Below are 21,774 nucleotides of genomic sequence, written 5' to 3'. Positions count from 1 at the left end.
GACCACATCTCAACAACTGCACGGTCCTGTAGGTTCATCCTGTAGAACATCAAGAAAATCAGACCCTACATCACCGAACAGGCCACACAGATACTAGTCCAGGCTCTTGTTATCTCAAAACTGGACTACTGCAACTCACTTCTCTCGGGTCTCCCAACAGCTCCATCAAACCCCTTCAGGTGATTCAGAATGCAGCAGCACGCCTCGTCTTCAACCAGCCCAAGAGAACCCATGTCACACCCCTCTTCATCTCCCTCCACTGGATTCCCATAGCCGTCCGTATCAAATTCAAGGCCTTGATGCTCACCTGCAAGACCTTGTCTGGAACAGCACCCTCCTACCTCAACTCTCTCCTCCTGAAGGCCTACGTTCCCTCACGGAATCTGCGATCAATCAACGACCGACGCTTAGTAGTACCTACTCAGCGTGGCTCAAGGTCCCTTTCCAGAACTTTCAAACTAACTGTTCCTCAGTGGTGGAATGAACTTCCAACCTCAATCCAGACCGCAGAATCTCTCAACATCTTCAAAAAACAGTTAAAGATCCACCTCTTCCGTGAACACCTAACCAACTCATAAAACAAAATATAAATAAATAAATAATTAACTTACTCTGCGCAGTTTGCTTCTTCTGGAACTCAATTAATGGATCTTGTATGGTAGCACTACTTGTATTGTTCTCTGCTTGATATATCGCTTTGCTTGTATTTTCTCATTTGTAAGTCGCTTTGGAAAAAAGCATCTGCTAAATGAATAAATGTAAATATAGGAAGAACGGTGATCGGTGATTTGTTGTCAGGAAGAATGGTGATTGGTCATTGGGAAGAACGTTGGTCAGTGACTGGTTGTCAGGAAGAATGGTGATCGGTGATTGGTCACTGGGAAGAATGGTGATCAGTGATTGGTTGTCGGGATCACTAGTGATCAGTGATTGGTTGTCGGGATCAATAGTGGTCAGTGATTGGTTGTTGGGATCAATAGTGGTCAGTGATTGGTTGTCGGGATCAGTAGTGGTCAGTGATTGGTTGTTGGGAAGAATGTTGAGCTGTGATAGGTTGACGGGAAGAATGTTGATCTGTGGTTGGTTGTTGGAACGAATGGTGATCAGTGATTGGTCATTAGGAAGAACGGTGGTCGGTTGTCGGGGGAAACTAGACTTGGATTTAGTTTTAGATTAACTAGGTTCTTTAAAAAAAAATAAAGTTGCGAAAGGGGTCTCAAAAGTCGTTTGGTCCGCAGCACTTCCTTCAAATCGGAATAACAGGAAGTTTTCCCATCCTCCCGAATTCTCCCATGTGACCTGAATGCGATCTAATGTGGGTTATTTATGACGTTTGGATAATGGGTGTTAGTTTATACAGAACAGGGGGGGATTTAAACCAGGCTGAGTCGCGGCTCAATCTGGCAACCCGTGATGGAGAGTGAGAGTGAATGTGAGTGTGTGTGTGTGTGTTAGTGTGTGTGTGTGTGTGTGAGAGAGAGAGAGAGTCTGGGATTGTCTGTAGTCGCCGTGTCCTTACATATGTAAGGTTGAAGGGAATTAAATTGGGATTGAACTCAACAGAAGAATCTCTCGGATGGATTTGAGCGGATGTGACTGAAGGAGCACCGGCGATGACAAGGGTGAGAACCGGCGGATAACGGCGCGCGCATCCGTGCCTTATTTTCCCTCACTCGATCCGTGTGTGTGTGTGTGCGTGTGTGTGTGTGCGCGCGCGCGCGCGCGCGCGTGTGTGTGTATATGTGTGTGTGTGTGTGTTATTATCGGCCAGCTGTGAGGAGGAGGAGGAGGAGAGGAGGAGGAGGGGGGAGGCGGAAGGATGCTGAAGGGAAATAACGGGGAGGAAGGAGTGATGCAATGGCTGCGACGTCGTCGGTAAAATATTCAATCATTTTATTGCAAAGTGTCTTCTTCCTTTTCTTCTTCATCTTCTCCTTCATCTTCTTCTTCACGTGTGAGCGTGTAATGGTGGAAGAGACGCCACAGCATCCGTTTGCTTCATAAACACCACCCCGGTGATGCTGAGCTGGAGGAGATGTGGTTATGCATCGCGTGCGTATTTGCGTTGAGAGATGTATTTTTTTTCCCTTCTTCTTCTTTTCTTCTTCTTCTTCTTCTTCTTCTTCTTCTTTCACCTCCACGCCATTTTGGAGCATCACGACTGAAATGTGATCTTTTGTAAATGTGACATCTCTGCATGCGTTTACCCATCTCCTCCCTGTCTGTCCGTCCGTCCGTCCGTCCGTGCGTCTGTCTGTCTGTCTGTCCGTCCGTCCGTCTGTCTGCACACGCGCGCGCTCGCTTCTTGCATCTTTGCATCTCGCCTCCATTACGAGCCTGATGGCTTCTACACGCGCGCGGACGCATGCACATTATTTAGATTATTCTTATATGGGCAGTATATATATATATATATATATATATATATATATATATATATATATATATATATATATATATACACACGAGGCTTTAATTGCAAAAAGAAATCATTCGGATTTTTTTTTTTCTGAAGGGAGAAAGAAAACGCTATTGGTAAATCATTTGACGGGTTTAGAGGTGTGTGATGGAGAGAGAGAGAGAGAGAGAGAGGACCAAAATAGATATGGATTTGTGTTCTCGGTGATGAGTTTTATCGCCTCCGCCTCGACTGCGGCCTGCTTTCAAATCAGGAGAAGAAAAGCGGCCTAAAAATCCTTAAACCATTCTGACTAAACTGTAAGTGTGGGCTTTATCTGGAACAGAATGCTCTCTCTCTCTCTCTCTCTCTCTCTCTCTCTCTCACACACACACACACACACACACACACACACACACACAACGAGAGCCTACATGCGTTTGTACACACTTCCCATGTTAGGGTTCACACATTTTCCACATGATTCCTCACATGAATCATTTTTCCTCCACATGATTCATCTATTGCAACTTGTGATTTCCTTCATGATTCATTATCCACGTGATCTTTTTTATTTTCACGTGATTCCTCACGTGAATACTCCCCCCCACATGATTATTTTATTTTATGAAATGATTCATCGTTTTACACGATTTCCTCCCCTCACGTAATTCAATTTTCACGTGGTTTATGAAATGATTCATTTTGACACTATTTTTCCCCCATGTGATTCCTCACGTGAATAATCCCTCCCCACACGTAATTCTTTAACTTTCACATGCTTTCTCACGTGGTTTTATCAAATGATACATTTTTTTTTTACCTGATCACTCCCCCCCCCCCACCACCACCACCTGATTCCTCACATAAATAATTTATTTCCCACATTATTTAATTTTCACGTGAATTCTCACATGGATTTATCAAATAATAATATTTTTTACATGATTCTGCACATAAGTAATTTTTCCTCCACATGATTCATCTGTTGCAACTTGTGATTCCTTGCATGATTCATTATCCACGCAATCTTTTTATTTTCACGTGATTCCTCACGTGAATAATTCCCCCCCACATGATTATTTTATTTTTACACGGTTTATGAAATGATTCATTTTTACACGAGTTTTTCCCCATGTGATTCCTCACATGAATCATTTTTCCTCCACACGATTCTTTTATTTTCACGTGATAGATTTTCATATGATTTTTTTTAACATGATTCTATTTTAACACGAGTTTTCCCAAGACTCTTTTTTCACATAATTCTTTTATTTTCACACGTGATTCCTCACATGAATCTCCCCCCCACCACAGTTACTTTTTTTCACGTGATTCCTCACATGAATAATTGCACATAATTCTTCAAGTTCACAGGAATTCTCACGTGGATTTATCAAATTATACATTTTTTACAAGATTTTTTTTATTTTCACGTGATTCCTCACATAAATAATTTTCCCCCACATGATTCATCTGTTGCAACTTGTGATTTCTTGTATGATTCATTATCCACGTGATCTTTTTATTTTCAAGTGATTCCTTAAATGAATCATTTTTTCCACACGAGTCTTTTATTTCCACATATAATTTCTCACATGATTGATTTTCATATGATTTTTTTTTACACGTTTCTATTTTAACACGAGTTTTCCCAAGATTCATTTTTCACATGTGATTCCTCACATGAATAGTTTTTTCCACATGATTATTTTATTTTCACACGCTTTCTCACGAGGTTTATCAAATGATTAATTGTTTACGTTTTTTTTTATTTTCACGTGATTCCTTACGTAGATAATTTTTCCCCATGTAATTCATCTATTGCAACTTGTGATATCTTGCGTGATTCATTATCCACGTGATCTTTTTATTTTCACATGATTCCTCACATGAATTATGAATAATGAATTTTTTTTACTTGATGAATCAGTTTTCACATTTGATTTCCGCACGATTCTATTTGAACACGTGAGTTTCCCCAAGATTCAATTTTTTCCACCTGATTCGTTCATTTTCACGTTTGTTTTTGTTCACGATTCATTTATTTTTCATGTCACATGATTCATTTGTTTTCACACTTGATTTTTCCACATGAATCATTTTTCCCCACATGATTCTTTTATTGAAGCTTGTGATTTCTTGCATGATTCATTATCCGTTCATTCATTCATTCATTTTTTCCTTTTAGTCTTTTATTCTCACATATAATTTCTCACGATTGATTTTCAAAAGGTTTTTTAATTTTTTTATTTTTTTATTTTTTATACACGATTCTATTTTAACGCGAGTTTTCCCAAGATTCATATTTCACATTGGGCTTTTATTTTCCGATTTGATGATTCATTTAATTTCACACTCCCCCCCCCCCCCCCATGATTCATGTATTTTCACGTGCTTTTATTTTTCCGTGTGATTTTCTCGTATATCTCGATTATATATTGTTCGCATGATGTCGTGCGTTTATTCGAGTTATTTTGTGCAGTTTTAGTGCATAGCATCGTGAACCACACCGTGTGATTATGTGTCACTCACGTAATCGCGTGTAAAAATAAAACAACGATCACACGTGATTCGGTAAGGGACGTGAACACACGTTTTGGCGGTATTTTACATTTGATGCCGGTTTTGTTCTGTTCAGTTTGGTGATTCTACTCCTCTCCTCTGCCACCTCTTCAGTTCAGTCAGCATGTTCATCACCACGTCGTGCTGGACCACAGATGGTCAGATGCTCAAATGGTCTCGTCCGGCTCGTCAATAAGCCCATAAACTGGAATGGGTGTCGCTTATCGTGGTGCGGTCATCAGGATGCGAGTGTGTGCCAGTAACGGGTTCTGTGTGATGTATCGAATTGATATTCGAATTCTTGAATCTCAACAGCAGCACTGAGAGTACTGCGCTCATTCCAGTACGTTAATAGATGTCTATTTAGCGTTTGTGGAAGGAGTCACCAGTGTCAAATTAGAGAGCGGGGTGTTTATTGTAGGTTCAAACGGAGAGGGATATTTTATTTTTTGAGCCATTTCATGGTTGGCGTTTAACAAATATGGAAGCTGATGGGTTTTTTTTTCTGTATTTCTTTTGAGGAAAATTGTTTACCATTTTTGAAAAGTTTTTTTTTTTTTGAGTTGTTTTACAAGCTGCGTTTATTATAAAAAATTTTTCTCTAAATGAATATTCATGAGCGTTACTTCATATACGTCCAGGACCGAGAAGCCTGAAGAGCGAAAACAACGATATCAAATACAAAACAGAAGGAGATGCGTAGCTTGAGAAGAAACTCGTTTACGCTTTTAAAACGAACGAATGAAACGTGTAACACGGCAAAAGAGGGACGTTCGGTATTTTACTGCACGCCGTGTTCTTACTCCGTGCCTTCAAACTTATTTCGTCTGTCCATGGTGAAACGTGACGTGTTTAGCGATTCTCGTACTAGTTTGTCGGCTAGTGCTGCGTTGTCCTTATTCCTGTGAGAAGTTAGCGGTTGTGTGTGGCTCTGATGTCACAGGGGGACTTTGTTAGCAGGTATTAGCACGAACGTTGAAGCTTCGGAAGCCGATCCGGTTGAGCAGAGCGTACAGATGAGGACGTGAGAGAGCTGGACGGATGAGTTGAGGGCTAAATGATGTAATGAGCTCTGGCGATGATGTGATTGGATCTACAGCGGATATAAAAAGTTGACGCACCCCTGTTAAAGTAGCAGGATTAGCATCTGAAGATATTTTTAAAAAAGCGTATAAAAGATGTTTTCCCGCCTTCAATGTGAAGCAGCAACCAACAACAACGTTCAAGTGGTAAAAACCGAATAATATGGTTTTAGGTGGAGAAAAAAGAAAAAGGAAAAAAAAAAAACCCCAGTACATTAACTTTGTTACGTGACATGTGCACGCACTTTTATAATTGTGGGCGTGGCTGTGTTCAGAATGAACCGATCCCAATCAGTCTCATGTTCAGAAGTAATTATCATTCATCTCTCATCGATGAGACGATTCTGATTAATCCCGAATAAAGACCAGCTGTCGCTGTAGGATTTTCTTCACATCTTCTTGGTTTCATCCGACTGTTGACGCCACGGTCCGTGAAGAGCTCACGGAGCCTGTACGGTGTCTCGTTATGGAAAGATATCGATAACGAGAGGGGTACAAAAAGAATTTCCAGAACATTAGTTATACCATGGGACACGGTGAAAGCCATCAACAACAATTGGAGAAAATGGGGCACCACAGTGACATCACCGAGAACACAACGTTCCTTCGAGATTGATGAAAGGACAAGAAGAACACTCGTCAGGGAGGCTGCCAGCAGACCTACAGCAACATTAATGAAGCTGCAGATATACCTGGCTCAGAAGTACTGCTCAGTCCCTGCATGTGAGAACGATCTCTCGTATTCTCCACATGCCTGGGTTATGGAGTAGGGTGGCTAGACGGACACCAAAACATACATACAGTCACCCCAACCTGTGTAGGTGTGATGGTGTGATGAGACTAAGGTAGAGCGTTCTGGGAGTAAATCTAAAAGATAAAATACAGCATTGTTGCCCATCACCCAAAGAACACCGTACCCACGGTGAAGCATGGTGGTGGCAGTATCTTGGTTTCTTTAAGAGGGGTGTGTAGACTTTACACATCCACTGTATCTGGATCGGTTGAATGCCTTTGCGTTCACGCTGTCCATGACAACGTGTGGAAAAGCACACGTTGCAACCCACATTCATCTGCATAGAGTGAAAGATTTTGCGTTTGCAGTTATTGCACTAGCTAGGTGCTAAGAACTAGCAAGAATCTCGAATCAAGAAAGCCCACGACTTGTTTTTTATTCTTCTTCTTTCCTTTCTTGACACCTGTGAGATGCTTATTATCATTATTTAGATCACCCAGAGTTCCCCAGCGTTTTGCCATAATTGTGTAAACAGTGATGTGAGATGTGAGAAGCCACGCCTCTTTCACTGTGACAGGAGAACAGAGACCACGCCTCTTTCACTGAGACTAGCTGTTGTTTGGGTTCATATACTAACTTGTTCTCTTTCTTCCTCCTCTCCACAGCGCTCTTGTAGCTGATCATCCCTAGAGGGTTTGACCGCCCTGGTTTATGCCCCGCCCACCTCTCCTGCCCCTCCCCCATAACCCAACCGCCCTCCTAGATTCTCCTACTGGTTTATCTGGACCACGCCCTCTTTCTCCACCCCAAACTTCACCCAAACCAAGGAGCTCGGGGGCGTTCCGGACAAAGACCGATTGAACAGAAAAGACTACGTGTTTTTATTTAGTTTATTTTTTCTTAAATGGATGATTGAAGAAAACGAGAGGACGCAAACTATTCGTGAGCGTCCGTATTTAGCGGAGAAGAAACTGTACTGCGGACTGAAAGAGGACGCTTTTGGTCAGAGGAAGGATCGCAGAAGGGTGGGCGTTTGTTGATAAAGAAATACTTCCTGTTTACGTTAAGCATCGTCTTTCTAAGAGTACACGGCTCAACATTTCACAGGAAGCTGTAAGGGTTACACACACACACACACACACACACACACACAGTATCACGTAAACCACTCCCACACGTCCCGGCCTCAGGATGATGTGCGAGGTGATGCCCACTATTTCGGAGGATGGCCGTGGTGGAGGAGGAGGGGGGCCGTCCTCGCCTGCCGGGGGTGGGAGTGGCATGGGAGGGGGCATGGGGGGCATCGGGGGCAGCTACGAGGGCGGCAGCACAGGCAACCTGGAGTCTCTGATGGTGAACATGCTGACGGAGAGAGAGCGTCTGCTGGAGAGCCTGAGAGAGACGCAGGAGAGTCTGGGGACGGCACAGCTCCGCCTCCGGGAACTGGGACACGAGAAAGACTCGCTCCAGAGACAGCTGTCCATCGCCCTGCCTCAGGTACGCCAGCGTCTCTCTGTATGATCGTGTGTGTTTGTCGAGAGAGCTATGTAAAATATTAATATCTGATCTAAACGCTCCAGAATTCCCAAACTCTTCTTAACGAGGATCTAAAAGACGCTAGCGTCGTTCGTAGACTTTTCCCCCTCGCCTAGCTAGCATTCACCGCAATCCTTGTTCCGGGTTTAATATTCAAGATGTTTTTATCTCTTGTAAGAAGATGCTGTAGTTCGTCCTTACACGTAGATACACTATAGGGCCGAAAGTATGTGCACCCCTGACCACCACACCCATATGTGGTTCTTCTCCAAACTGTTGCCACAAAGTTGGATGCAAACAATTGTATAGAATGTCTTTTATATACAGTTTCTCTTCACTGGGTAAGAACTAAGAAGCCCAGACTTGTTCCAGCGTGACACACAGTGCAGAAAAAGTCCGAGCTCCATGAAGACGCGGTGTGTTCAGGTTGGAAGAAGGTAGAAGAGCTCGAGTGTCCTGCACAGAGCCCTGACTGTAACTGGAGCCTCCTCACCATCACAACATCAGCGTCTGATCTCAACCTCACCAACGCTCTTGTAGCTGAATGAATACAAATCCCCACAGCCACGCCCTAAAATCTAATGCAAAGCCTTCGCAGAAGAGAAAGTGGAGCGCGTTATAACAGGAACGGGGGAATAAATCTGGAATTGGGTGTTCTACAAGGACATATGGGTGTGATGGTCAGGGGTGCACAAACTTTTGGCCGTATCGTGTTCTAAAAGCTTTAGATAGATGTCTTATCTGAAAAAAGCGAAGACAAGCTGAAGTGCTGGATTAAATTGTCGAAGATGAAAAATCTGATGATGTAGAAAAGAGGCTGAGCAATGACTAAACATCTTCTCGCTATAGAGAGCGAGAGCGAGAGCGAGAGAGAGAGAGAGAAAGAAGATGATGACCTGCTTTCGCTCATCCGGACCTGTTCTGTTTTGACTCGCGCTCATCTGCTCTGCTACGCCGTCGTTACGTCTGAACCGAGCGGCGATGTTTAGTCTTTATTTCCCACGAAGCTTGCCTCCTTTGCAGTGTGTCCCAGATCCTGCTCTCAAAGAGAATAAAAATGGGACAGCGGAGAAGAGAAGAGATTTCCTCGCAACCCGCGCGTACAGCGTTGCACTTAGTGGCTAGCATAAAACATTTATTTTCACTTATTTATATATATATATATATATATATATATATATATATATATATATATATATATATATATATATATATATCAGGACTTGGCTAGCTCTTTTTCATGGTAACTTTTGCGTAGTTCTGCAGAATGCCGTTAATAAACATGGCCCCGGATCTCATCCGCAAACACCTGAGGTTATCTCATTTACTCGAGAAGTTTAATAACGTTTAAATGCTGTGAATTTCTTTTTTTACTCAGCGTTTAGTGTCCCAGCGTTAAGAAAAAGATTTTCCCGTCATAAACCAGCGCACAGATCGCAGCCTGCGAGATCCTGAAGCTCAGCGCCAGAAAGGGCTGAGATTAGTCTGTTCAGACATCCAATCTAACTGAGAGACTTGTTCACGAAACGCACGTCTAGCTAGCTACGGTTAGAACAGTCGGGGAACATCTCGCACTCAACAAACCAACTGTGATGCGCGTCAGGTAAATATTTTTGATAAAGGAGTCAACGTGGCACACGTTTACCTTTTCTACTTCTGTTAAATACTGGATTATTCTAGAAGGAACTCTTCAGAAAAATCGATATGGACACTGAAAAAAAGAAAGGAAGCATTAATGTAGTGATGTAGATGTGATGGAAAGAAAGACAGAAAGAATGAATGAAATTATGGGATTCAAATGTGAAAGAAAGAAAGAAAGACTAAACTAATTATTGTAATTTTTCAGAAAGAAAGAAAGATAAAAAGAAAAAAAAAATCTAATAATTAGAATGTTACAGAAAGAGACGGGAAAAAAACAAAAAGAAAAAGAATTCAAATAAAGAAAAAAGAAAGAAAGAAAGAAAGAATCTGTTGATGAGCAAAAAATCAAGCAAGAATTAATCCGATTAGATGTTATCAAAAGAAAGAAAGGATAGACGGGATTAAGATGTTACAGAAACAGAAGAAAGAAAGAATGAACGTAGTGATCAAGAAAGAAAGAAACAGAAGAAAAGAGAAAAAGAATTGATGAGATTGAGATGTGAAAGAAAGAAAGAATTAAACTGCTAATTAAGATATTAAAGAAAGAAAGAAAGGAAGAATTAATATAGTGATTAAGAGAGAAACTGAAAAAGAAAGAATAGACGGGATTGAGATGTTACAGAGAGAAAGAAAGAAACTGAAGAAAGAAAGAAAGAAAGGATTCGTGTAGTGATTAAGAAAGAAAGAATGAAATAGAAGAAAAAGAAAGACTGTTGAGATTAAGATGTTACAGAAACAAAAGAAAGAAAGAAAGAAAGAATTAATGTAGTGATTAAGAAAGAAAGAAACCGAAAAAAGAAAGAAAAATAGTTGTTGGGATTAAGATGTGAAAGAAAAGAAGAAAGAAAGAATGAAACCGAGGAAAATAAAGAATGGATGAGATTCAGATGCTACAGAAAGAAAGGAAGAGAGAAAGAAAAAAAGAAACAAGAATTAAACTACTAATTAAGATATTAAAGAGAAAGAATTCACGTAGTGATTAAGAGAGAGAGAGAGAAAAGAAAAGAAAGAATGGATGAATGTAGAGATTAGGATGTGATATAAAATGGCTTTAGTGAACTCCAGCGTTTGGAACGTAATTTTCCTTCCCACTTCCTTGATCATGTGTGTGTGTGAGAGAGAGAGAGGTTCTGTTCCCGGTTCTGTTCCCGGTTCTCTTCCCGGTTCTCTTCCCGGTCCACCCCATGAGCTCGGTTCTGCTTTATTCCTCTTTTGGAATAATCATTGGTCATTGTGGTATATTTGAGTTTTATAGCTGCACACTTGAGCTGCTGTGGAGGTTTTCGTGCCGTATCGTCCTCCAGCGCGATCGCTGTATAAACCGATCCGTTTCAGAGGCGTTCAGTTCATCTGAATGAAATCCTTCCTCGTTCTGACTGATCCCAGTAGATCCTGAGAAGATCTGAGGGTGTCGTACTGTTAGCTTTAAACGTCTGAAACGAAGGGCTTTTGACTTCCTTGATTTCAGAAACGTATTGTCGAATGATGTTTATCAGATAAAATAATAAACGACGGGATGGTGTGATGAGGAGGAGTTACTGTTACCACCCCGAAGTTGATTATTTTCCAATAACATCACATCCCTAAAGTGGTCTATTCCTCTTTTAGCACAGCAATTTGCCAACTATTATCACTTATATCATTTATTAAAGGACAACACGTTATACTTTTTATCTGTTTATAGTTCCATGTAATGCTTTGGGGTGTCTGAAACAAGTTCACTTGGTATCTCAGCGATAAACAGTCATTCCGTCACCAGCCTCTCTTGAAGTTAATAAAACAAAAAATACATCACAAATTTGGGCACAATTGTTCATCACTGCCCTCTGCAGAGTGGAGGGAGCAAATACTTTTTGTAATGAAATAAAAGTGAATAGAGTATAAAGATGAAATTCAGATAGATTTCAGTTTCCTCCACTGACGTCAAAAAAATAGCTCTTCTTGGTAGTGGACTCAGACTTCAACTCCTGTGTGTGTGTGTGTGTGTGTGTGTGTGTGTTGGAATAATGCAGAGCTGTGCACTTCTTTACTTCCTGCATGTGGTCGGATCTGAACGCGGTTAGATTCCATTAGCGCTTTACAGCAGTTTAGGATGAAATGGTAACGAGTGATGGTAATGTGAACATGTGGAAAAAGCTGATATCTTTCTGGGGGAGGTGTGGGAGACGTGTTAGGGATATGTTGGGAGATGTGTTGGGGATATATTGAGAGACGTGCTGGGGAAGTCTTGGGGATATGTTGGGAGACGTGTGGGGGACGTGTTGGGGATATGTTGGAGGAGGGGTTGGGAGACATGTTCGGGACTTGTTGGGAGAAGTTTTGGGGATATGTTGGGAGACGTGTTGGGGAGCTGTTGGAGGAGGTGTTGGGAGACGTGTTGGGAGACGTGTTGGGGACGTGTTGGGGAGCTGTTGGAGGAGGTGTTGGGGATTTGTTGGAGGAGGTGTTGGGAGACATGTTCGGGACTTGTTGGGAGAAGTTTTGGGGATATGTTGGGAGACGTGTTGGGGTTCTGTTGGAGGAGGTGTTGGGAGACATGTTGGGGACGTGTTGGAGATGTGTTGGGGAGCTGTTGGAGGAGGTGTTGGGGATTTTTTGGAGGAGGTGTTGGGAGACGTGTTGGGGAGGTGTTGGGGATGTGTTGGGGAGCTGTTGGAGGAGGTGTTGGGAGACGTGTTGGGGACGTGTTGGGGAGCTGTTGGAGGAGGTGTTGGGGATTTGTTGGAGGAGGTGTTGGGAGACATGTTCGGGACTTGTTGGGAGAAGTTTTGGGGATATGTTGGGAGACGTGTTGGGGTTCTGTTGGAGGAGGTGTTGGGAGACGTGTTGGGAGACGTGTTGGGAGACATGTTGGGGACGTGTTGGGGATGTGTTGGGGAGCTGTTGGAGGAGGTGTTGGGGATTTTTTGGAGGAGGTGTTGGGAGACGTGTTGGGGAGGTGTTGGGGATGTGTTGGGGAGCTGTTGGAGGAGGTGTTGGGGATTTGTTGGGGGACATGTTGGGAGACGTGTGGAAGACGTGCAGGGAGACGTTTGGGGGAGCTGTTGGGAGACGTAATGGGGATATGTTGGGAGACGTGTGGGGGATGTGTTGGAGGAGGTGTTGGGGATTTGTTGGGAGATGTGTGGGGACATGTTTGGAGACGTGTGGGAAGCTGTTGGGGATATGTTGGGAGACATGTTGGGAGACGTGTTGGGGATATGTTGGGAGATGTGTGGGGGATGTGTTGGGGAGCTGTTGGAGGAGGTGTTGGGGATGTGTTGGGAGACGTGTGGGGGACGTGTTGGGGAGCTGTTGGAGGAGGTGTTGGGAGACGTGTTGGGGATATGTTGGGAGACGTTGGGAGACGTGTGGGGGACGTGTTGGGAGACGTGTGGGGGATGTGTTGGGGAGCTGTTGGGAGACGTTTGGGAGACGTGTTGGGGACGTGTTGGGAGACGTGTGGGGGATGTGTTGGGGAGCTGTTGGGAGACGTGTGGGAGACGTGTTGGGGACGTGTTGGGAGACGTGTGGGAGATGTGTGGGGGACGTGTTGGGAGACGTGTGGGGGATGTATTGGGGAGCTGTTGGGAGACGTGTGGGGGACGTGTTGGGAGACGTGTTGGGGACGTGTTGGGGAACTGTTGGAGAACTGTTGGAGGAGGTGTTGGGAGACATGTTGGGGATATGTTGGGAGACGTGTTGGGGGATATGTTGGGGAGCTGTTGGGAGATGTGTCCGGGACGTGTTGGGGATATGTTGGGAGACGTGTTGGGGATTTGTTGGGAGACGTGTGGGGGACGTGTTGGGGAGCTGTTGGGAGACGTGTTGGGGATATGTTGGGAGACGTGAGGGGGACGTGTTGGGGAGCTGTTGGGAGACGTGTGGGGGATGTGTTGGGGACGTGTTGGAGGAGGTGTTGGGAGACATGTCTGGACGTGTTGGAGGAGGTGTTGGGAGACGTGTGGGGGACGTGTTGGGGAGCTGTTGGAGGAGGTGTTGCGGGACGTGTTGGAGGTGTTGGGAGACGTATTGGGAGACGTGTGGGGGACATATTGGGGAGCTGTTGGAGGAGGTGTTGGGGGACGTGTTGGAGGTGTTGGGAGACGTGTGGGGGATGTGTTGGGGAGCTGTTGGAGCAGGTGTTGGGAGACATGTTGGGGATATGTTGAGGGTGTATTAGGGACATGTTGGGGAGGTATTTAAGGACGTTTTGTGGGAGGCGTTGTGGACGTTTTGGGGGATGTGTTTTGGGTATGTGTTAGGGACTCTTTAGGGATGTTTTTGGGGTGTGTTGTGGAGCTGTTGGACGTGTTGGTGGACATGTTGGATGATGTGTTTGGGGGATGTATTATTCCACCCTTAAGACCTGTTTAAGTGTGTAGGACAATACTGGCATTGCTGTCCAGGGCCTAACAAGAGCAGGGAATTGTGGGAAATCGGTGCCAGGTAGAACTGGAGCCCGGTCTCAGTGAGGTCCACTTCCACAACACAAATGTGCCATGAGCCCACTGCGATGCCATCTGTGTGTGTGTGTGTGTGTGTGTGTGTGTGTGTGTGTGTGTGTCATTCCTCAGCTTCTCTCGCTCCTCTTTCTCACTGCAGTGTGTGTGTGTGTGTGTGTGTGTGTGTGTGTGTGTGTGTCGTTCCTCAGCTTCTCTCGCTCCTGTTTCTCACTGCAGTGTGTGTGTGTGTGTGTGTGTGTGTGTGTGTGTGTGTGTCGTTCCTCAGCTTCTCTCGCTCCTGTTTCTCACTGCAGTGTGTGTGTGTGTGTGTGTGTGTGTGTGTATGTGTGTGTGTTGGTCAAACTGGAGACGGGTTTATGATGTTAATGAGTGTGATAATTTAATCTGGAGATAAACCACATCATCATTGCCACGTGTCATGTCTGTGTAAATCCGTGATGCTGTTGGATTGAGTAAGGAATAAAACGCTCATCACGGGGCGGTGTGATGAAGCGGAACTGCTACTACCACCCAGAAGTTCCTTATTCTCCTGTAACATCACGTCCCCAAAACAAGTCTTTCATTCCACTTAAACCACAGCAAATTCCCAGTGATTACACTTTTCTACTCATTAAAGAAGGACACGTCACACTGTTGCTCCGTTTACAGTTACACGTCGCAGAACGTCCATGAAACAAGTGAGTCCCGGCTATTACTTGCGTTATCACAGCTATAAACACAGCTATAAACGAACGACGAGTACTGAGGCCACGCCTACTTTATGTCTGTGTGTTCCGGCTTCGCGCACAGGACAGGCTCCGGATTCACTGTGACCCTGAGCAGGAAAAAAACAGGTACTGAGGATGAATGAATAAACACACACACACACACACAGACACACACACACACAGAGTGAACTGTGTTATGTCGGTGGGTGTGTGTGTATGGGCGGGGCAGAGATGGCACGGTGTGGGCAGTACTGTAACCGGCATATGGAGCCATATGTTGGTTTGCACAATGTGCCAGTGACACTGTGGTGGCTTGTAAATGGCTAATATCAAACACACACACACACACACACACACACACACACACACTGACATTGTCATACACACACACACATTCTCTCTCTCTGACATTGTCATACACACACCATGGAATGTGAGAGTAGTCTGCCACATTGTGGTACTGAAGAGTGCTGAATGTTCTGTTGGTGAATCAGTAGATGCTGTAGTCAGGAATAAGACACGCCCATGTGTACACAGTCAGGAATAAGACGCGCCCATGTGTACACAGTCAGGAATAAGACACGCCCATGTGTACACAGTCAGGAATAAGACGCGCCCATGTGTGCACAGTCAGGAATAAGACTCGCCCATGTGTGCACAGTCAGGAATAAGACATGCCCATGTGTACACAGTCAGGAATAAGACGCGTCCATGTGTACACAGTCAGGAATAAGACGCGCACATGTGTACACAGTCAGGAATAACACGCGCCCATGTGTACACAGTCAGGAATAAGACGCCCATGTGTACACAGTCAGGAATAAGACGCGCCCATGTGTACACAGTCAGGAATAAGACGCGCCCATGTGTACACTGTCAGGAATAAGACGCGCCCATGTGTACACTGTCAGGAATAAGACGCGCCCATGTGTACACAGTCAGGAATAAGACGCGCCCATGTGTGCACAGTCAGGAATAAGCCGCGCCCATGTGTACACAGTCAGGAATAAGACGCGCCCATGTGTACACAGTCAGGTATAACACGCGCCCATGTGTACACAGTCAGGAATAAGCCGCGCCCATGTGTACACAGTCAGGAATAAGCCGCGCCCATGTGTACACAGTCAGGAATAAGACGCGCACATGTGTACACAGTCAGGAATAAGACGCGCCCATGTGTACACCGTCAGGTATAACACGCGCCCATTTGTACACAGTCAGGAATAAGACGCGCCCATGTGTACACAGTCAGGAATAAGACGCGCCCATGTGTACACAGTCAGGAATAAGACGCGCACATGTGTACACAGTCAGGAATAAGACGCGCCCATGTGAACACAGTCAGGAATAAGACGCGCCCATGTGTAAACAGTCAGGAATAAGTCGCGCCCATGTGTACACAGTCAGGAATAAGACACGCCCATGTGTACACAGTCAGGAATAAGACGCGCCCATGTGTACACAGTCAGGAATAACACGCGCCCATGTGTACACAGTCAGGAATAAGACGCGCGCATGTGTACACAGTCAGGAATAAGCCGCGCCCATGTGTACACAGTCAGGAATAAGACGCGCACATGTGTAAACAGTCAGGAATAAGACGCGCCCCTGTGTGCACAGTCAGGAATAAGACGCGCCCATGTGTACACAGTCAGGAATAAGACGCGTCCATGTGTACACAGTCAGGAATAAGACGCGCCCATTTGTACACAGTCAGGTATAACACGCGCCCATGTGTGCACAGTCAGGAATAAGACACGCACCCATGTGTGCACAGTCAGGAATAAGCCGCGCCCATGTGTACACAGTCAGGAATAAGCCGCGCCCATGTGTACACAGTCAGGAATAAGACGCGCCCATGTGTACACAGTCAGGAATAACACGCGCCCATTTGTACACAGTCAGGTATAACACGCGCCCATGTGTACACAGTCAGGAATAAGACGCGCCCATGTGTACACAGTCAGGAATAAGACGCGCTCATGTGTACACAGTCAGGAATAAGACACGCCCATGTGTACACAGTCAGGAATAAGCCGCGCCCATGTGTACACAGTCAGGAATAACACGCGCCCATGTGTACACAGTCAGGAATAAGACGCGCGCATGTGTACACAGTCAGGAATAAGCCGCGCCCATGTGTACACAGTCAGGAATAAGACGCGCACATGTGTAAACAGTCAGGAATAAGACGCGCCCATGTGTGCACAGTCAGGAATAAGACGCGCCCATGTGTACACAGTCAGGAATAAGACGCGTCCATGTGTACACAGTCAGGAATAAGACGCGCCCATTTGTACACAGTCAGGTATAACACGCGCCCATGTGTGCACAGTCAGGAATAAGACACGCACCCATGTGTACACAGTCAGGAATAAGACGCGCCCATGTGTGCACAGTCAGGAATAAGCCGCGCCCATGTGTACACAGTCAGGAATAAGACGCGCCCATGTGTACACGGTCAGGAATAAGACGCGCCCATGTGTGCACGGTCAGGAATAAGACACGCACCCATGTGTGCACAGTCAGGAATAAGCCGCGCCCATGTGTACACAGTCAGGAATAAGACGCGCCCATGTGTACACAGTCAGGAATAACACGCGCCCATTTGTACACAGTCAGGTATAACACGCGCCCATGTGTACACAGTCAGGAATAAGACGCGCCCATGTGTACACAGTCAGGAATAAGACGCGCACATGTGTACACAGTCAGGAATAAGACGCGCCCATGTGTACACCGTCAGGTATAACACGCGCCCATGTGTACACAGTCAGGAATAAGACGCGCCCATGTGTACACTGTCAGGAATAAGCCGCGCCCAAGTGTACACGGTCAGGAATAAGACGCGCCCATGTGTACACGGTCGGGAATAAGACGCGGACATGTGTGCACGGTCGGGAATAAGACGCGCCCATGTGTGCACGGTCGGGAATAAGACGCGCCCATGTGTACACGGTCGGGAATAAGACGCGCCCATGTGTGCACGGTCGGGAATAAGACGCGCCCATGTGTACACGGTCGGGAATAAGCCGCGCCCATGTGTACACGGTCGGGAATAAGACGCGCCCATGTGTACACGGTCGGGAATAAGACGCGCCCATGTGTACACGGTCAGGAATAAGACGCGCCCATGTGTACACGGTCAGGAATAAGACGCGCCCATGTGTACACGGTCAGGAATAAGACGCGCCAATGTGTGCACGGTCAGGAATAAGACGCGCCCATGTGTGCACGGTCAGGAATAAGACGCGCCCATGTGTGCACGGTCAGGAATAAGACGCGCCCATGTGTGCACAGTCAGGAATAACACGCGCCCATGTGTGCACAGTCAGGAATAAGACGCGCGAATGTGTGCACAGTCAGGAATAAGACGCGCCCATGTGTACACAGTCAGGAATAAGACGCGCACATGTGTACACAGTCAGGAATAAGACGCGCCCATGTGTACACAGTCAGGAATAAGACGCGCCCATGTGTACACCGTCAGGAATAAGACACGCCCATGTGTACACAGTCAGGAATAAGACGCGCCCATGTGTACACAGTCAGGAATAAGACGCGCCCATGTGTGCACAGTCAGGAATAAGACGCGCCCATGTGTACACCGTCAGGAATAAGACACGCCCATGTGTACACCGTCAGGGAGTTGAGACGTGTGCACGTGTTACTGATTTAATGACAGAACTGTGCACACACCGATCGTCTGAGAGTTGGATTTGCGAGTGTGGCTCAAGTTTGCCAAAAAAAGAGGCGTGTCTCAGTTTTCTATCTTGCGTGATGTCAGCTCGAGCGAGGAGCAGTAATCCGGCTCTATGCGTCTCGCCGATATCTGTGTCTCGACTTTAAATTCACTCAAATTCACCACGGAGGACAAAATACATCATATCTATCAGTTAATTCCCACTATCATTTCTTTACCTTTCTTTCTTTCTTTTACCTTTCCTTTCCTTCCTTCATTGCTTCTCTTTCCTTTTCTTCATTCTTTTCTGTTTCCTTTCTTTCCTTCCTTCTATCAATCTTTCCTATCCTTCCCTTTAATTCATTCCTTCCCTTTCTTTTTCTTCTTCCTTTTCAATTTCCTTTCCTCTCCTTCTATCCTTCCTACATTCACTCCTTTCCATTCCTTCCTTCTTTCCTTCCCTTTCCTTTTCTTCTTCCTTTTCCATTTCCTTTCCATTCCTTCCTGCCTTTCCTTTTATTTTCTATTCATTTCCTTTTATTTTCCTTCCTTCCTTCTAGCCTTCCTTCATTGTTTCCCTTTCGTTTTCCTCTTCTTTTTCTGTTTCCTTTCCATTCCTTCCTTCCATCTATTCTTCCTTCTTTCCTTTCTTTTCCTTTTATTTTCCTTTCTTTTTCTTCCTTCTAGCCTTCCTTCATTCCTTCCCTTTCCTTCTTTTCCTTTTCTGTTTTCTTTTCATTCCTTTCTTCTAGTCTTCCTTCCTTCATTCCATTCCTTCCTTCGTTCTATAATTCATTCCTTCCATTTCCTTCCCCTTCCTTTTCTTCTTCCTTTTCTGTTTCCTTTCCATTCTTTCCTTCCTTCCATCAGTCTTTCCTATCCTTCCCTTTAATTCATTCCTTCCCTTTCTTTTTCTTCTTCCTTTTCCATTTCCTTTCCTCTCCTTCTATCCTTCCTACATTCCTTCTTTTCCTTTCCTTTCCTTTCCCCTCCTTTCCTTCCTTCTAGCCTTCCTTCATTCCTTTCCATTCCTTCCTTCTTTCCTTTTATTTTCCTTCCTTCCTTCTAGCCTTCCTTCATTGTTTCCCTTTTGGTTTCCTTTCCATTCCTTCCTTCCATCTATTCTTCCTTCTTTCCTTCCTTTTCCTTTTATTTTCCTTTCTTTTTCTTCCTTCTGGCCTTCCTTCATTCCTTCCCTTTCCTTCTTTTCCTTTTCTGTTTCCTTTTCAATCCTTTCTTCTTTTCTTTCTTTTCCTTTTATTTTCCTTTTTCATTCCCTTCTTCTAATCTTCCTTCCTTCATTCCATTCCTTCCTTCTGTAATGCATTCCTTCCATTTCCTGCTTCCTTTTCCATTTCCTTTCCTTTTCTTCTTCCTTTTCTGTTTCCTTTCCATCCCTTATTCCCTTTCCTTCCTTCTAGCCTTCCTACATTCCTTCTTTCCCTCCTTTTCCTTTCCTGTTCCCTTTGGAGAGCACAGAAGTGATGTAGGAGGAGACACATCTTAATCAGAAAGCTTGGACCGACTGATTTTTGGGGAGAATGCTGAATGGACTCGCCGTGTCTGTGTAAGTGCAGCAGACGAGCGCTGGGTCAGCTTATCCTTCTTTACAGGAGCGCGAATGGAGTGGGAACAGAAATGACTGACAGCATTTTATTCATTCGCATGTCATGACCTGGATTTAGTCTCGGAGCGTCATGAGGTTTCACACGCAGCTCTGTGAAGCTCGCGGTTCTGCCTTGACTGATTCTGCTTTAATACACAAGACATGTCAGGAGGTGTGTGGAGAATTTTGTTTTGTGGATTCTGAAAAGGCAAATAAACAGAAAAGCTAGAAATATAAACATCGAACAGCAAAATAAATGAGTTTCTTTAATAAACTGAGTCACAGGGAGGAGTCACAGGGAAGAGTCACAGGGAGGAGTCACAGGGAGGAGTCAAAGGGAAGAGTAACAGGGAAGGGTCACAGGGAGGAGTCAAAGGGAAGAGTAACAGGGAAGGGTCACAGGGAGGAGTCAAAGGGAAGAGTAAAAGGGAAGAGTCACACAGAAGAGTCACAGGGAAGAGTCACAGGGAAGAGTCACACGGAAGAGTCACAGGGAAGAGTCACAGGGAGGGGTCACAGGGAGGAGTCACAGGGAGGAGTCACAGGGAGGAGTCACAGGGAAGAGTCACAGGGAGGGGTCACAGGGAGGAGTCACAGGGAGGAGTCACAGGGAGGAGTCACAGGGAGGAGTCACAGGGAAGAGTCACAGGGAGGAGTCACAGGGAGGAGTCAGGTTTCATCGCTGTGTGTAAACATCTCGAATCGTAAACATGGAACAGACCAAGTTCACCATCTTCTCCAAAACAACACTGAGCGTTCAATCTCTCAACTATCCTTCTGTTCCATACCTTCTCTCCTCTCCTCTCTTCTTCTCTCCTCTCCTCCTCTTCTCTCCGCTCTTCTCCTGTCCTCTCTTCTTCTCTCCTCCTCTCCTCTTCTCCTCTCCTCTCTTCTTCTCTCCTCCTCTCCTCTCCTCTTCTCCTCTCCTCTCTTCTTCTCTCCTCCTCTCCTCTCCTCTTCTCCTCTCCTCTCTTCTTCTCCCCTCCTCTCCTCCTCTCCTCCTCTTCTCTCCTCTCTTCTCCTCTCCTCCTCTCCTCTTCTCTCCTCCTCTCCTCTCCTCCTCTCCTCCTCTTCTCTCCTCTCCTCTCTTCTTCTTTCCTCTTCTCCTCTCCTCTTCTCCTCTCTTCTGTTCTCTTCTGTTCCATACCTTCTATTTTCTTCTCTTCCCTCCCCTCACTTTAGGTATTGTAGATTTTGAATGTGTGTGTGTGTGTGTGTGTGTGTGTGTGTGTGTGTGTGTGCAGGAGTTTGCTGTGTTGACCAAAGAGCTGAATGTGTGTCGGGAGCAGCTGCTGGAGAGAGAGGAGGAGATCGCAGAGCTCAAGGCGGAGAGGAACAACACACGGGTCAGTACTGTGTGTGTGCGTGTGTGTGAGTGT

General features: G+C 45.3%; 1 protein-coding gene across 1 annotated transcript in view; it reads left to right on the top strand.

Annotated features, from left to right (window-relative positions):
- The first annotated feature begins 7,634 nt into the window (after window positions 1-7,634).
- Window positions 7,635-21,774, top strand: part of ppfia3 (PTPRF interacting protein alpha 3) — a 47,932-nt gene continuing 33,792 nt past the window's right edge. The window contains exons 1-2 of the mRNA XM_053618394.1: window positions 7,635-8,275; window positions 21,640-21,741. Coding sequence (XP_053474369.1) covers window positions 7,970-8,275; window positions 21,640-21,741 — 408 coding nt within the window. The 5' untranslated portion in view covers window positions 7,635-7,969. The remainder of the gene's footprint in view (window positions 8,276-21,639; window positions 21,742-21,774) is intronic.

The sequence above is a fragment of the Ictalurus furcatus genome, chromosome 2 (genome assembly GCF_023375685.1).
Source record: "Ictalurus furcatus strain D&B chromosome 2, Billie_1.0, whole genome shotgun sequence".
Lineage (NCBI taxonomy): Eukaryota > Metazoa > Chordata > Actinopteri > Siluriformes > Ictaluridae > Ictalurus > Ictalurus furcatus.
The sequence above is the reverse complement of the archived record's forward strand: the minus strand, read 5'-3'. Positions and strand labels throughout refer to the sequence as shown.